The sequence below is a fragment of the Podarcis pityusensis genome (assembly GCF_964106645.2).
Source record: "Podarcis pityusensis genome assembly, chromosome: 4".
NCBI classification, from domain to species: Eukaryota; Metazoa; Chordata; class Lepidosauria; order Squamata; family Lacertidae; genus Podarcis; species Podarcis pityusensis.
Window position 1 is genome coordinate 25336671 of NC_138027.1, and position 17264 is coordinate 25353934.

General features: G+C 43.9%; 1 protein-coding gene across 10 annotated transcripts in view; it reads right to left on the bottom strand.

The window, feature by feature from the left end:
• The window catches only part of ATP8A2 (ATPase phospholipid transporting 8A2), a 324329-nt gene that overhangs the window by 179978 nt on the left and 127087 nt on the right, over window positions 1-17264 (bottom strand). For all 10 annotated transcript variants that reach the window (XM_081004078.1, XM_081004077.1, XM_081004079.1 and 7 more), the window contains one exon: window positions 10803-10975. In XM_081004078.1, the coding sequence (XP_080860204.1) occupies window positions 10803-10975 (173 nt within the window). The remainder of the gene's footprint in view (window positions 1-10802; window positions 10976-17264) is intronic.

The window sequence follows — 17264 nt, forward strand, 5'->3', positions numbered from 1 at the left end:
GAGAGCCAGAGGTTGATGGATTACAAAGCCCATCATCGCTGGCTGGGGCTGATGGGAGTTGGCGTTCACTGTCTGGAGGGGCACCACTGCCTGTAAGTGATCAACTGGTGACTCACAGGGGAGATTGTCTCTTCAAAGCCCCACCCCAAACAATTTCTAGCTAGTACCTGATGGATCCTATCATACTTTAATGAAGATGGGAGTTGAAAACTTGTCCATTAAGAGCTAAGGGAAGGTGCACATGACAATATTACATTGCTCTTTTGAGTTTTATACGCAATGCCTCAGCTATACCTGAATGTCAGAAGGTGCTCTTCCAAATGTGTAGTTTTGTGTACTGTGGATGTGTAGCTTAATGGTTTTGATGATTTTATTATGCATTTTTTGTATGTAATCTTAATAAGTAGGGCTGTATCTAATCCGGCCATCCCATTAGTGCAAAGATTTCCTCTCCCCATGCACCCCCCAAAAAAAAATCTGTTCCAGAGGGTGAGGAAACCAACAAAACAGATTAGCGTTGTGCATGTGAGAGGGATGCACAGGGACAGGAGAGGGAGAGGGAGTCCTTGCGCTAATGGGAAAACTTAGCCAGATACAATTACAATGACAACTGCGTTGCATTTTGATGTATCTTGTTATATTTTGATGCTTTATACATGATTTGCTTTTGTAGTTCTTAGCTACTTTGCTTATGGACATTGTTTAGAGTGTATTTTTTTTAAATGGGTAACTTTTAAAAATTGGAATTATTATTATTACTACTACTAGTAGTAGTATTGGATTGTATTCAACGCTGCTGTTCCGCTTGCATAACAAACTTCTGCTTGAACAACAGAACTTCCCCCACTTCTCTCTTCTGCAGCTCTGCATGCACCCTCAAAATCTGTTCCATATAGTGGGAGAAAAACTATGGCCCAGATTTGGAGGGCACACAGGAAGAAGAGAGGAATGGAAAGTCTGACAGTATGAGCAAAAAGCGGCTCACACAACACTGGATGTGGCTCATGCTTTGGCTTTGAATATGAAATTTGCATGTATTTCTTTTATTGATTCCTTTCTGTTGGATCTGTAACTTAAGAGATTTCTGTCAAAATACAAAGCGGTATATAAATAAACTAAATTAACTAAATATTACATCAACTTTCATTGTGAGAAAGAAGGAAGACAGTAACATGGCAGGGGGGCAGCAAATCCAGTTTCCAGAATAGAAAGTCAGTGTACTTGTTTCCATCTGAAGACTGAAATCCTGCACGCACTTACCGGATGCATACATACTGCAGGAGCTAATGGGATTAGTACATCCTAGCTGTGCAATGAACTATAGCAAGAGCAAATAAAATAGTCAACAGTAATGATTTAATGAAATTGCTGGAGTGTGACTTAATACTACTGAAACTGCCTATCAGAATTGTTGCTGTGAGGTAAGTCAGAGATTAACAGTTTTCTTTTTGAACGAAAACACATGCAAAACCCAATTTATTTATTTTTACATAAAATGCACAGGGAAAATGCCTTCTTCAGAGGGAAGAGTTTTTAAAAACCTTAACCTTGCCCTACATGCCAGACCTTATGTCTGTTAAAAGTACTTCTTCTAGTGACCCTGAGGTTGTTCCGAAACAGTAAACAGAGAGCATTAAAGTATATCAACAGTGACCTTACTGTAGGTGTCTGCTATAGTCCTCCAAGCCAAACTGAAGGCTTGGATCATGCCTTCCTATAGAAGATTGCCAAACGTTTAAAGGGAGAACTATAGTGGTAACTATAGCGGCGGGGTGAGCTCCCGTCTTTCGGTCCCAGCTCCTGCCCACCTAGCAGTTCGAAAGCACCCCCTAAGTGCAAGTAGATAAATAGGTACCGCTTTATAGCGGGAAGGTAAACGGCGTTTCCGTGTGCTGCGCTAGTGCTGGCTCGCCAGAGCAGCTTCGTCACGCTGGCCACATGACCCGGAAGTGTCTTCGGACAGCGCTGGCTCCCGGCCTCTTAAGTGAGATGAGCGCACAACCCTAGAGTCGGACACGACTGGCCCGTATGGGCAGGGGTACCTTTATAGTGGTAATGGGAGACTCAGCCTCACTCTGATTTGGCTTCTTAATTATGCCATGTAGGCAACAAGACAGGGCTGCCTGAGGAGGGCAAACCAGAATAGGAGTTATTGCTTGTGCTCTCTGATATATATAGGCATATGGCCTATTTATGTGGTGGTGGCAATCATGAAAGACATAGTAAAGGGATGGGATTTCTCCCCCTTACAAGCTGAAAAGATTCACTGGCAAATTTTTCATCTCAGTCCTATGCATTTCCTGTACAGAATAAGCATGAAAAGTCAGCTACACTGTCCTGCAGGATAACTGTACATTTCACCGCATGCATATGAGCTAGGAATCCACCGTTGATCATAGTCCTCCAGCATCTATGGAAACAACGAAGCAGACACGTGTGTGGAAGTTTTGCTTTCCATGAAGGAAATGGCTGAACATCTGAAGTAGCTTTCAGAATCAGCTCAGCCCTCAAAGGAAGGCAAGAACCACCATGTATATTTCCTGTCTCTAATCAAGCTACAAGAAGCATTGCAGATGTATGTGCTGAAACTGCTTCTTAAAAAGCACTTCTAAGATGAAAATAAACTGTAGAAAATTGTAAGCAGATTTGTGGATATAAAAAGAAGCTAAATAATCCTACAATTTATATGATGTATAGCATTATCCTGGGCATATACAAAGGAGGAAGAGGAATTACTGAATGTATGAACTCACAGTTAGAATAATAGGATGAGGTTATGTAAAGGAAACTGCAGTCTAAATATTGTAAAAAAAAATTCCCACAAGTATGGTGAGTACCCTGTAAGCCAATCCCCCAAGGGAAGAAGTTGAGATCTGCTTACTTCAGCTATTTAAAAATTGAACAGACATGCACATACGAAGCAATTAATCACATTTCATTGAGAGGCAAAACTGTCCGCTTTATTCATTTTCCAGTATATAAAATACAGGGCATATCTGTAGCTTAAAAACCTGAGAAAACTTATTTTATCATCACATTGCTGTGAGTCTGGGCTATCTTAATTACTGTGCTTAGCTCTGCCATTAGGCTTCTGCCTAAAGTGTCACCTGCTAGGGACAGAGATTTGACAAGGGACCATTAATGTTCCTTAATGATGGTGAATGCTTTCCTCATGCCCTGGAATGTCTCTCCAGGCTTCTGAAGGCAACGCTCCCCAGATAGAGGGAAGGAAGAGAAGCAACTTGGAGCTTGGTTTGCAGTTTCAGTTCAAGGAAGAGGGGAGGACTAAGAGCTTCTACCTGGGGTGACTCTCTGAGGAGCTGCAACAATAGCTGGGAGTCTGAGGCAGGATAAGTGGTTTTGCAGCCTGCCTTTAGCAGTCTGTTGCTTTCAATGGGAACTGCATGTACACGTGCAACTGAAACCAATGTTTCCATGCCATAAACCGCAAGTGCAATCAGTCAAAGGACATTAAACCCTTCAGAAGTGCCCTTGGACTTCTCAACACATAGAGAAGTGTGCAGCACATTTCATGCCAGAGGTAATCAACTTGGTGCTTTCCAGATACTTAGGACTACAACTCCCATCAGTCCCAAATGGCCAAGTCAGCGATGGTGGGGGGAGACTGCAATACACAGACATAGATAAAGACCTCCTTGGCATATTTCAAGAGGTGTTGTCTTACACAGAAATGCAAGCGATTCCGTTTCATATTTCAGAGCAAATGTTGCCCTGTGTGTGAAATATTTACTTTGGCTCCCCGTTCCCACCCAATTCACTTAATTTATTATCTGTTCCCTACCAGTTTCCCTGGCTTTGACATTTTAAAAACAGCCCCCTGAGCCTTCCTCATAGCAATAGTCACATCACCACCTTGGTTAGGGCATCATACACTGAATAGGATGATGTTATAATACGCTGTCAAAGCTGGATACATGCAGACATCACACATGGCAAATTAAGCGGCATTGTTCTCATTTCAGTGACAAACACCCCCTTTTGATGAGATCTCCCCCCCCCCCCCATGAGTGAAAATTGTTCCCTTTAGGCTCAGTCCTAATTTTACTCTATGTTTCCCACTCCCACAGCACAAACTTGCACAAAGAAGAAATGAATCACAGATATTGTTTTATCCTGATAAGTAAGTATTCCCTTTATTATTGTAAGACTGACCTATTTACTTTATCACTTGCATTCATTAATCACAAAATACTAAAATGCCATCCATGAGCAATACATACTAAGAAGAAAAATATCCCACAGAACATAGGACAGACCCTGCTGGATCAAACCAAAGGCCCCCCAGTCAGAAATTCTCTTTCTCACAGGGGCCAACCAGATGTTTTAATATGGGAAGCCTGTAAGTAGGACATGAACACAATAGCACTCTCCCCATTTATATTCCCCAGCAACTGGAATTCAGGTGGCAAAGCATAGCCATTACAACTAGAAATCCCTAATCTTCCATCATTCAGCTTCATAGGACATACGTGAGTTCTAGCGTTATGAGAAGGGAGGAAAAATGTCTCCTTATGCACTTCCTTCATGCCATGAATAATTTTATACACTTCTATCCTGTCCCCAACAAAGCTCTAGTCCAGGCTTCCTCAACCTCGGCCCTCCACATGTTTTTGGCCTACAACTCCCATGATTCCTAGCTAGCAGGACCAGTGGTTAGGGATGATGGGAACTGTAGTCTCAAAACATCTGGAGGGCTGAGGTTGAGGAAGCCTGCTCTAGTCCTTTAAGCCAGTGGTTAGGAACCTGTAGTCCTCCATTTGTTGTTGGACATCAGCTCCCATCAGCCCCAGCCAGCATGGCTAACAATCGGGAAGCATGGGAGTTGTGGTCTGGCAACATCTGGGGGCCACAGGTTCCCCAGCTCTCCTAGCTATTGGGTTACAGTGTGCTAACCCAGGGGTGGATATCCTGTGGCTCTCCAGATGTGAAACTACACCTGCCTTATCCTTCGCAATTGGCCACTTGGCTGAGGCTGATGGGAGGGTCACAGTTTCCCCATCTCTGTGATAAACCATCCAAGGCAGAGATACTGCGGAACCCTGCTTTTAGCTCAGGAAGCTGATTAACAAGAAAGAACAGAAACCCATATCTGCAGTCACTATGCTTTTCTGCTGATTCTGCAAATCTTTGAGGATGACAAGAATAATAAAGCTCAGAAATCACTAGTCATAAAGCTCAAATGCAAACCCTATTGTGTGTGTGTGTGTGTGAGAGAGAGAGAGAGAGAGAGAGAGAGAGAGAGACAGACAGACAGACAGGGAGGAGTGTTGCCATCTAGAGCATAGTAAATTCAGTCTGCAAACTCACCACCATGACCACATTTTCATGCATCCCCAAAGAGAAACTTGCATGAGGAGTTGGTGAAAAAAATAAATTGTACTCAACTGAAAAGAGATCTGTTTTAGTGGCCAGTGAGGGAAAGTTTGTATGCCTTTTTGGACATACCAAGATCTGACTGCAGTCCCAAGCCTTCATCCACCTTCAATTATATGCACACATAAAAGCTGCCAGAATGATCTTTCCCTTATGGTTTTCAAAGTCATAAGATGAGCACTGGGCTGTCATGAATTGTCAGAGGTAGAACTAGATAATAAGCATTGATAATTCAGTAGCTGATAGATGGGGGGAGGGAACGTCAGATGAGTATATACAAGAAAATGGAACACATACATAATTTTCTTTGGGACCAATTAATGTTATACAAGTTTGCATATTTTTAATAAGAAATACATTTGACATTTCCTTGTCACAGGGCAGGAAAGGGGAAATCTTCTGTAATGAACGTCAATGAGATACTTTTTGTTGTTGTGTTGTTGTTCTTAAATAAATGAACACAATCTGAGCTGCATCACAATACAATCATTAGGTGAATGCTAACCCCAGTAACAACATGGGCATTAATATTTCAGGTATATTCCATGGGCTCATTTTGCAAACTATATTATTGAGTTTTCTTCTGCACAGCAGCAGAAGGGTCATGGTAAATTCTCACCCCTTGGTGTTTTCAAGAGTTCTTTCCTATCTCTTCTGCTATGTCAAGGTGGGGAACCTTTTTGGCTTCACAGGCCAAAATCTGTCAATCACCTGACATCATAGTGACATCGGGTGATGCCGCGCTTTGAAGCCCCATTTGTCGAGACTTCAAAGTGCAGTGTAGGGCCGTTTGAAACCCTTTGCAAGCTGCCCCACACTGTTCTTTAAACCTCTGAAAATTGGAGGTTCAAAAGAGCGGAGCAGGGCTGTCCACTTTCAAACAGTCCACACTGTTCTTCGACCCTCTAGTTTTGGAGGTTCAAACAGAAGCTATATCAGGTGTAGAGGTAGGTGTGCTTTCCCCCTAATCAGCTGGTGGGCCAAATGGAATAGCCTAGCGGGTCAAGTTTGGCCCACAAGCCAGAGGTTTCCTACTCCTGTGCTACATCACTGAACTATTTATGAGCATTGCATTAAAAAAAATATTAGCCCCAGGATAGATATTCAGAAGCAGGCAACACACCATCACTTACAGGAGTTATACAAGACCTGGCTACAGCTCAATGGAAGCGCTTGTGCTTGGCATGTACAAAATCCCCAGCTTCAATTCCTGGCCTCTCCTGCAAAAAGGTAGTAGGTAATATGAAAGAAAGCTGCTTGATGCCATAGAGAGCTGATGCCAGCCAGAGTAAGCACTACTGAGCTGGATGGGCAAGTAGCCCAGCTTAGTATAAAACAACTTCCTATGTTCCTATTGCGGGACTTGCCGATCAAGACTTGCCGATCAGAAGGTCAGCAGTTCGAATCCCCACGACGGGGTGAGCTCCCGTTGCTCGGTCCCTGCTCCTGCCAACCTAGCAGTTCAAAAGCATGTCAAAGTGCAAGTAGATAAATAGGTACTGCTCCAGCGGGAAGGTAAACGGCGTTTCCGTGTGCTGCTCTGGTTTGCCAGAAGCGGCTTAGTCATGCTGGCCACATGACCCGGACCTGGCCAATAAAGCGAGATGAGCGCCGCAACCCCAGAGTCGGCCACGACTGGACCTAATGGTCAGGGGTCCCTTTACCTTTTATGTTCCTATTGTGGGACTGTGTGCACTTATCAGTTGCATGAACAGCCGCAACCACATGAGCTACCTGAAATGTCCGGGCACAGGTTGACTACTACATCTGATGCTTCTGAAAACGATGCCACCAACACTGTGATATCTGTGGTCTGTAATACCACAACCATACTTTGTCTCCCTGCCTGCTGACTCACTCTGCCTTCCCTGCAAGGCAAACCTTCTCTACAGGATATTACATAGAATTAAGTTGGAGTTCTAAGATATGCCAAAAGATCACTGTTATGTACTAAGCTTGGATCCTAGAACAATAGGCAAGTAGGATCCTAGAATGCAACAACTGATTGGTTTGCAAGAAAAGACCAATCAGGTTCCAGGAGGAAGTTAATCAGCCTATCAGGCTGGTAGGATCATAGAATGCAACAACTGATTGGCCTGCAGGAAAAACCAATCAGGCTCCAGGAGGAAGTTAATCAGCCTATTAGGCTGGTAGGATCGTAGAATGCAACAACTGATTGGCTTGCACGAATCACTGTTTTTCAAGCTGCAATAAAGAGCATGAAATCACTACAGGACTCCGAGTATATTTCAATCCCTATGAATCTATACAAAAAAGACCAGAGGTGTATCACCAGATGCAGCTTGCCAAGTGGGCCGGGGCCAATTTGGCGCTCCTGTCGGGAGTGCTTACACAGTGTCAACCTCCCTGCTGCCTTGCCCTTCTTCCTCTCCCTCCCAGAAGGCAACAGCAATCTGCCTGCCAGGAAGCTAGCTCTTGTGGGTTATCATCTGCTGTCTTCTACCAGCCCCGAACACATAATGATCTCTGGTGCTGCTGTGAAGGCAAATGCTGGCACAGGAACACCAATGGCTGATCCTGGATCATTGCTGGGTCTGGCTGGGTCCCAGGATTGCCTGGCTACCATTACCTGGCACCATTTGACAGCTTTTCTGGATGCTGTCCTAGTCAGAAGAAGCAACAGGAGGAAAGGCCTTCCTTGCTGCTGCGGGTACACATAGTTGAGCTCTGCTTTGGCAGTTAACTGTAGCAGGGGTGCATGTAGGATATGGAGAGAGCAAATACAAAGCATCCAAGCCACAAAACCACAAAGGTTATTTAACTTAAGGACTAAGTAAAGCTAATCAAGAAATAGTAATTGTATATTGGCACTGAAAGGAAGCAGGAGCAGGTGACCAGCACATTTGATGGGCTTGCCCTTATAATTCAGAACTTTTGGCAGAAGCTGGCAAAACAATGGTAAGAGCTACAGCAAAGGTGGGAAACTTGTATCTCTCCAGATGTTGCTGACCTACAACTCTAATTGCCCAACCAACATGGCCAATTGTCACAGATGATGGGAGCTGTAGTGCAACAAAATCTGCAGGACCACAGGTTAGTTACTCGTGCCCTATAGCGTAATGTCTTTCATCTAAGTCACTAAAATTCTTTCTGGGATATTTCTCAGATGTATTGTTAAACATTTCATGTCAAGTTTTAGTCCTTATTATGTTACTACCCAAATCATACAGAGCTTTATTCCATTGTAAAAACAAACAACCCTATCCTGTATTCACTTTCCACCTGCGTTATTATTACCCCATAGATTCGTTTATTCTAAATTTTAATTGTATGTTGGACTGGGGACACAAAAGGTCAGGGAAGTAAACGTGATCTCATTTGCAGTTACGAAGAAGTCTGTTTAGGTTCAACCATCTTAAAACAAATGGAAGAACCTTACTCAAGGCTGATCTAAGGACTCAAGACAACCTCTGCAAGTTAGCAACAAATCCTGTTTTAGGTTTCTGTCAGTGAGCTTTTTGCAGTGAGGTATAAACAAAGGTATTAACCCCTTGATTATCTCCCATGTTGAAAATGCATTTTGGTGAAGTCGTTAAGTTCCATGCGTTTTCCACAATGTTTTGAGTCGAGGAACCTTTAAACTCTTAAGTCATGCCCCACTTCCTTCAGACATTGTCAGTCTTTGTGGGGCTAGATCAAAGGCCCATGCAGTCAAACCAATTCCCATTTCCAATGCCTTTCTTTAAGCTAACCTTAGTCATATGACTGACAGGGTGGATGATTGCCTATAATCCTCCTCCACTGCCAAGAATTTGCCGATATTACTCTTCTCCTCTCCCACTATCTCTGGTGACCAAAAGGCACAGTACTTTTAATTATTAGTACATTTAAAAAACAAAAACCCAAACGCCCCCAAAGAACAATGTGGAAAAATACAATAAAAGAGGAAGGAAAGTGATGTAATTTCATAGGTTTAAAAAAGGAAATAAAAATAAGTGGAGTGGAGCCCCCAGGGAGAAGGAGGAATGCCTTTAATAGCCCATAAGGCTTTGCAGAAACGTTCCTTTTGCTTGCCAGGTGCTTGATACTAAAGAAAAGAAAACATTTTTTATCCCACTCTGGGCTGTTTTAATCGGACTGTGTGTGTCAAATAAGGCAGTGCATTTTAAAACTTCACAGGAAGAAAGTTAAAACGTAATTGGCGCAGAGGAAAGGAAATTTCAAATTAAATAGTGCAGACATTAATGGGGTGGGAATGGAGGGGAAGGAGCAATTGGGACAGATCTTTGTTTTTCAACCTGATGATACACTATTTCACCAAATCTAGAAGGACTTTGGCTCACAATTCTCAATTTGAAGTAGCATGAATCCATAGGATTTAACGTCACATAAATTCAGAGTCAGCTTTTCATTTCCACAGGGGCATTTCATACACATTTGCCATTCAACGTCATTTTAAAATATACTTTAAAAAAAGAAAGATATATGGTATATTCATTTGCTAGGCTTTAGACATAAAGCACCGTTGAAGCTGGTTCTCAGGAGAAATCTTTTAAAATGAAACTGCAGTAAATTTGGGTCTGTTTAGGAGAAAGAGAGAGGCCCATAACAAGATAAACTGATCCATTTGCCCATTGTCTCCATCAACAGGATTACCTCAAAATGAATGGGGAGCAGGTGAGGTTTAGCAAAAGGTTAACAAAGCAGAGTTTACATTCTAGCCCAGCTTTTGTCAACCTGGTGTCCTCCAGATGTTTTAGCCTACAACTCCCCGCAAAGCCACCTGAATGCAAGGAGGGAGACGTACTATTCTGTACTGTACAGTGGTGTAGCCAAGGGTAGCCAACACGGTGCCCCCCCAGATGTTGCTTTGTGACAGACCCCCTTCAGCCGCAGCTAGCATGGTCAATGGTCAGAGGTGGTGGGAATTGTAGTTAGGGAGGAAGAAGGAATTTGGGTCATTCCAGTTTCAATGTGAACCTACCTTAATTCCCAGTTCCTGAAACAATACACAAATTGGAAGGCAGCCATTCTTTGGAATTTGCTCCAAATTTTGCAATGCAATTAAAGCAACCAAATAATGTGCACAAAATATTAGGGGAAAGTGTGCACAAAAAGGCAAATCTCAGTTAAAATAACATACAAACACATCATATTAGGGGGAATTACTTGCAAAAAAAGTCTGTTTGGGGAGAATTCTGCTCTAAAAGGCTGACAAATATTCACATGGATTCTTTAAAAAAAACCAAACAAACCTGCAACCCAATGTGGATTAATATTGAAATAATAAGAAACTGAAATTGACATATTTGCCCATCCCGGCTGTTGTCTGCAACATCTGAAGGAGGTCACATAGGCAACAGGGCATGTGAACACGTAAGACTATAAACTTGTTTTATAACCTGGAAGCTTAAAACTTCCAATGGAAAGATCTTGGCATTTCTTACCTGCAACAGATGACAGATTTGCACGATAGCGCTAGATCCAGAAAGGACTGCCGCACCTCAAAGGAAAGAGCGTACTTCAGCGTCTGACCATCGATGATCAAAGCGATGTCATTCTCTTTGCCCAGCGAATCACCCAGGTTTGCACAGTGCTGAGTCAGTGTAGCTCTCGTTGCCTGAGGGATGCACACAAAAGAAGGAAAGGGAGAATAACACTCTTTCTAGAATGGATCCGAATGGCAGACCTGACAGTCAGGGCCATTGTAGTGACGGCCCCACATTTGTGGAACTCTCTCCCAAGTAGTCCCATCATCATGTGCTCTCATCAATACAGTTGTTAAAAAAGGGCCCCTCTTATTTCAGATGGATTTCTCTCAAAGGATTTGTGGTGCTGGTGGTTTGAAACTCTTTTGTTTCCGATAACGGGGGTCTTGCTGGCCTCTTTGAGGTCAGAACTGCTGTTTTAAAATGGTTCTGGTTTTTATGCAAGTTGCCTTGTGAGGGCTTTGCCCTGAGATGTGGCCTAGGGATGTTTAAATAAAATAAATAAGGATGCAACACATAGTTGCTTTCATGAGCACATCATACATTCATTCATTCATTTTAAACCCTGTTTATGTGTTCTCTCAGGACACATAACACCTTTCAGGATTCAGCTTCAGTTTATGGCCCAACACCAGATCCAGCCCACTGCCATCTACAAATTGGTGGCAGTTCTCTCCTGATGGCGCTCCCAGAGGCTTCATATAGATGTTAAAGAGCATGCAGGACAATATGGAACCATGACAGAACAGGACAACCCCCAGGGTGCTGGGCAGTAGACTCCAATAACTTCCTTCCGTAATCAGCCCTAGAGTTAGGAGCAGACCCACTGAAGCACAGGGTCCCCAACCCCTAGCTCCCTGAGATGTTTCAGGATATTGTGGTGAATAGTATCAAAAGCTATCAAGGAGAACAAGCAGGGTCACCCTCCCCACTCCCATCTCCATCCTGACAAACGTCATAAACTCAGAATGACCAAGGCAGTTTCACTGCCATTAGTAGGCCTGTAGCCAGACTGGATCCAAGAAATCAGTTTCCTCCAAAGAATGTCTGACACTGGACTGCCACCTCGTCCACCTTGTCCAGAAAGGGGATATTTGCCACTGGACAGTTGCTGTTGAATGCTTCTGAGGCCTGGGAGGTCTTCTTAAGGAGGGGGTGCACCACTGCCACCTTCAAGGGAGATGCTCCCCCCCATTTTTTATTTTTTTATTTACTAATTAGGAAAACAGGATCTCACTCTTTAATTCTATGAACTGCTGGCTGAAGGCAAATGTTATTTTTTTTCTATAGGCAACGGTAAACACAGTACATTACTACATCCATGCAACTTCCCTTTCTTTTACAAATACGTTATCAGCACCGAGCGAGCAACTTCAAGTTAAACACACTCCTCAATGGAAAGATGCCGTAATGTCTGCTAAATATATCTGTTTATCTGTGCTTTAGAAGATCTCTTTTTATAATGCCCCAGGTTGCAGGTAATAGCTAAAAAATACGAACAAGACTGGAGAGGGATTATATTTGTCAGGATTTTTTTAAAAAGGTATTTATGTACCATTGTAATCTTGTGACTGCTTTATGGGCCCAAATTCCTTCAGGGAGAAGTCACAAACCCAGAAAACTTGTTGCGGATTATAGCATTTTCTATCCTCACCTCTGATTTGACAAGCAGATGTGGAAGCAGTGCGTAGATAAACTACTTAACAGAGACAATACAAGTGTGGGCACTGGACAGCTTCAGTTAAGCTAAGTGCTGTAAGGCAATGAAGGGAATCTTGAACAAAGGCTTCAAGGGAACAGCCTTCCTTCTGCATCAACCAGTGTTCTGGGCCTTTGACCAACTAACCCAGGATTCACAGGGCAAGGGCATCCTCTAGGCCTAAGTATTGGCCTGAGTTCAGTCAGCTGACCTTGCAGCCCAATGGAGAGTCATTAGACTCTCTAACGGGTGCAGAATCCTTTTCAGAACCATGGGCCACGCTTATTTCTGGGCAACCTTCTTCAGGCTGTATTCCAGTGGTGGGTTGGGCAACAGCAGGCTGAGCAACAAATGTAGATTCCCCCCCCCCTTTGTACAGTAGGATAGTTTTTTGTTGTTATTTAGTCGTTTAGTCGTGTCCGACTCTTCATGACCCCATGGACCAGAGCACGCCAGGCATTCCTGTCTTCCACTGCCTCCCGCAGTTTCGTCAAACTCATACTGGTAGCTTCGAGAACAGTGTCCAACCATCTCGTCCTCTGTCTTCCCCTTCTCCTTGTGCTCTCCATCTTTCCCAACATCAGGGTCTTTTCCAGGGAGACTTCTCTTCTCATGAGGTGGCCAAAGTATTGGAGTCTCAGCTTCAGGATCTGTCCTTCCAGTGAGCACTCAGGGCTGATTGCCTTAAGAATGGAGAGGTTTGATCTTCTTTCAGTCCATGGGACTCTCAAGAGTCTCCTCCAGCACCAGAATTCAAAAGCATCAATTCTTCGGCAATCAGCCTTCTTTATCGCCCAGCTCTCACTTCCATACATCACTACTGGGAAAATCATAGCTTTAACTATACGGACCTTTACTGGCAAGGTGATGTCTCTGCTTTTTAAGATGCTGTCCAGGTTTGTCATTGCAGGATAGTTTTACACAGCACTATTTTTCTATAAAAAGAGGTGCCCACCTGAGAGGTGCCGAGTTCCGGCAAGTTCTGGCTGGGGAAAAAAGCCCTGGTTTTACACCTACTCAGACGTCCCTCTCTGGCTCCATCCAGACAAGCATTATCAGAGTTTCAGTCTTGCAAAAACACTCAAGAGGGTGTGTGGCTTAGAAAATCCTTCCTTCTGGTCTGGCAATCTTGAGTCCCACTGGGTTATTACACATATCCCAATAGCTGTGCCTGTCTGTCTATGATTACATTCTCTGCCTCTGGCCCTTGGTTCCTGTTTGCCGGATCTGGTATCTGACCGCCAACCCCTTTTCAAACACAGCTCCTGCCCCATGTCAGGCCCAAACTCCATGGCAACCTATTCCAAGAAAGGCCCCAGGTCAGAAATAAGTTAAGCGTCATACCCTTCCTTAAATCTTGTTGGCACAGCTGCTTACAATGTCCTTGCAATGCTACTGTAATAACTTATTCCAGGATACCTAGCTGTTACACATCACCTTGAGCATTTCTTGGCTGGCACAGTAACAACAGGTTTCGACAATCTATTCACCAGCTTCCGTGTGCAAACAATTTGCTCCTCCAAAAGGTAAACGTGCATGAATAGTGTCATGTTGAATAAGCATTCTCAAGGAAGCTGTATCGGTACTTTCCAGAAGCAGAGATCTCTGCATTCCCAGTGCAAGCCCCTCAATTTAAGCTCCTACTATTACTTTAAAAACAACAACGCTTATTAAATAAAATAATCCCCACCAGTGAACCTAGATTATGAATGTACTAAAACAGCCCAAACCAGTGTTTGCCAATCTTTTTGGCAAGTGCACCAAGGTAACAAAGTTCAAAGTAAGAAGGTGGGGAATGCTAGTCCAGGAAAGTACTGTATGAATTAGGGTGCCTTTGACTCTTGTTATCAGAGTATACCAAAGGAGAAAGAAGCAGTGCTAGAAAGGGTGACAAGACCGTAGAATTGACTCTGTGCCACAGGCATGTCTGCTCCTGTCCAGAAGCACCAGGGGAAGCTTTGTATGCAGAAGGTCCAGGGTTCAATCCCAAGAATCTCCAGGTAGAATGGGAGATAACCTACCCTGAAATCCTAGAGTCAGCAAACTTTTTCAGCAGGGGGCCGGTCCACTGTCCCTCAGACCTTGTGGGGGGCCGGACGATATTTTGAAGGGGGAAAAAATGAACCAATTCCTATGCCCCACAAATAACCCAGAGATGCATTTTAAATAAAAGGACACATTCATGTAAAAACACGCTGATACCTGGACTGCCCACAGGCCTGATTGAGAAGGCGATTGGGCTGCATCCGGCCCACGGGCCTCAGTTTGCCTAACCTTGTCCTAGAGAGCTGCTGTTCATCAATGTAAACCATGGTGAACTAGATGGACTAACAGTCCAGCTCAGCGTAAGGCAGCTTCCTATTTAATACCTGCTGCCTGTGTCACCCGAGGCACCTATGCCTCAGGTGCACTAATTAGGGCTCAATTTTCTCCCCTTAAAAATGATTAATGTAAGTGTTATTTCATTCCTACTCCCTTAGTTCTTTCCCCATGATCATCTATATGACATGATACAGTCAAAGTCATGCACTTTTGAGGACTGAGGATTCCAATAAGAGAGCGAAGAGCACGTCTGATTAGCTTCCACTGAAATCGACAGCATTTAGAAGTGGTTAACTTTGATGGACAGAATTTGGATACATCCCACAGGGGCTTCCTTTTAATTAAGCATGCACAGGATCAAGTAGTCAATGGAGAAGAAAACATGGAAGGGTGTTTGCGCATCTACCATATGGAATACTTTAGCATTAACTAGGGTCTGAATATTTTTGAAACTTCATTCCCTAGTTCCTTCAGTTGATGTTCTTTATCAACTTTGATCCCAACAGTGGCTACTACCTAAGAAGTTAAGAAAGTGATGGTTCATTTTTTACGCCTTTTCCCTCATCTGTTGATGATTGTGGTTTATTTAGGAGAAAGTACAAAGCTAGCTTGATTCCTAAAATCAAAATACTACACAAACAAACGCCTAAAATTATTGCCCCAGGCACGCAGTAGATTATCATGTGGGATTCTTGGTACCTTCCAGTTCCCAGCAACAGGAAAGGGCCTCAAGTGTCAATTTCCAAGATTTTCCTGAAATATTTCACAAATCCCTTTACAGGGGGAGAGAGAAAACCCGTGTTTTTCAGCAGAAACCATTTCCCCTCATCCTCTCCCTTCTCTATACTGTTCCCAATGCACTGTTCCCACACAGTTTGCCAGCCTATTAAGCCTGTGCCGAAAACATTAGAAGTATTTTATATCCTAAAAGGGAAATGGCTTTGTTTCATGCATCATATAGTAGAACACCATTTTTTCCCCCTAATCTGCTACCGGCCCCCACAGCATTACGTCCTCAAGCTTCCTAACACTTCCTAACAGTACAAGACAAGAAGCGTCTCTAACAGCAGCCTAATCTGACCCGCACTGTCATTGTTAGCAGCAAAATAAAGCACCCTTGTTACATCTGCAGCTTGGACCATTTCTATACTTTAAGGAACAGAAGGATTGAGGGGAAAGAGGGTTGGAATAGAAGGGGCCTGTGTAGTTTTGGCTCAGCCGGAGTCTGCTCCTGGGTTCCCACATTCCCCAAGCCTGGCCAAGGCCCATCTGAGAAATAACAGCCTGTGAGGTCACTCTGAGGAAGAAGATTGGATGACAGATGCTAAATATGTGTCTGATATCTGCCCCACACCTTTTTGCAGGCCATTCGCCTTACAAAAAAGGGGGGGTATTTATCTGGTGACCTTTCATTCACATATGATAGGCATATGTCAGTGGGAAAGTCCAAGCACCTCTGCTTTTATTACTTTTAAAAAAAAGCCTTCATGCTGTAGCCATCCAACAGCAAGAAAGGATGGTTGCCCATAGGGGCCTTCAAGTCAGAATTCTCTATGGAATGACAGTAAGAACATAAGAAGGTCAATGACCTATCCCAGGGGTCAGAAAACTTTTTCAGGAGGGGGCCAGTCCACTGTCCCTCAGACCTTGTGAGGGGCTGGACCCACCACCTCCCGAAAGCACCCCCCCTCCCGAAAGGCCCTGTGGGCAGGTGACAAAGTCCTGCTGGAAAATGAAATCAGCATCCCCATAAAGCTCGTCTGCGGAAGGAAGCATGAAGTGTTCCAAAACCAGCTGATGACATGGCTCCCCAAATCAACACAGACTGTGGAAACTTCACATTGGACTTCAAGCATCTGGCATTGTGTGCCTCCCCATTCTTCCTCCAGACTCTGGGTCCTTCGTTTCCAAGTGAGATGCAAAAGCTGCTCTCATCAGAAAAGAGATTTGGGGAGCCATGTCATCAGCTGGTGATGGTCCACTGTGCTTCATTAAGTCCAGGGTACGCGTAGCCGTCTACCAGGAGATTTTGGAGCACTTCATGCTTCCTTCCGCAGACGAGCTTTATGGGGATGCTGATTTCATTTTCCAGCAGGACTTTGTCACCTGCCTACACTGCCAAAAGCATCAAAACCTGGTTCAATGCCCATGGGATTACTGTGCTTGATTGGCCAGCAAACCCGCCTGACCTGAACCCCATAGAGAATCTATGGGGCATTGCCAAGAGAAAGATGAGAGACATGAGACCGAGCAATGTAGAAGAGCTGAAGGCTGCTATTGAAGCTTCCTGGTCTTCCATAACACCTCAGCAGTGCCACAAGCTGATAGCATCCATGCCACGCTGCATTGAGGCAGTAATTGATGCAAAAGGGGCCCAGACCAAGTACTGAGTACATGTG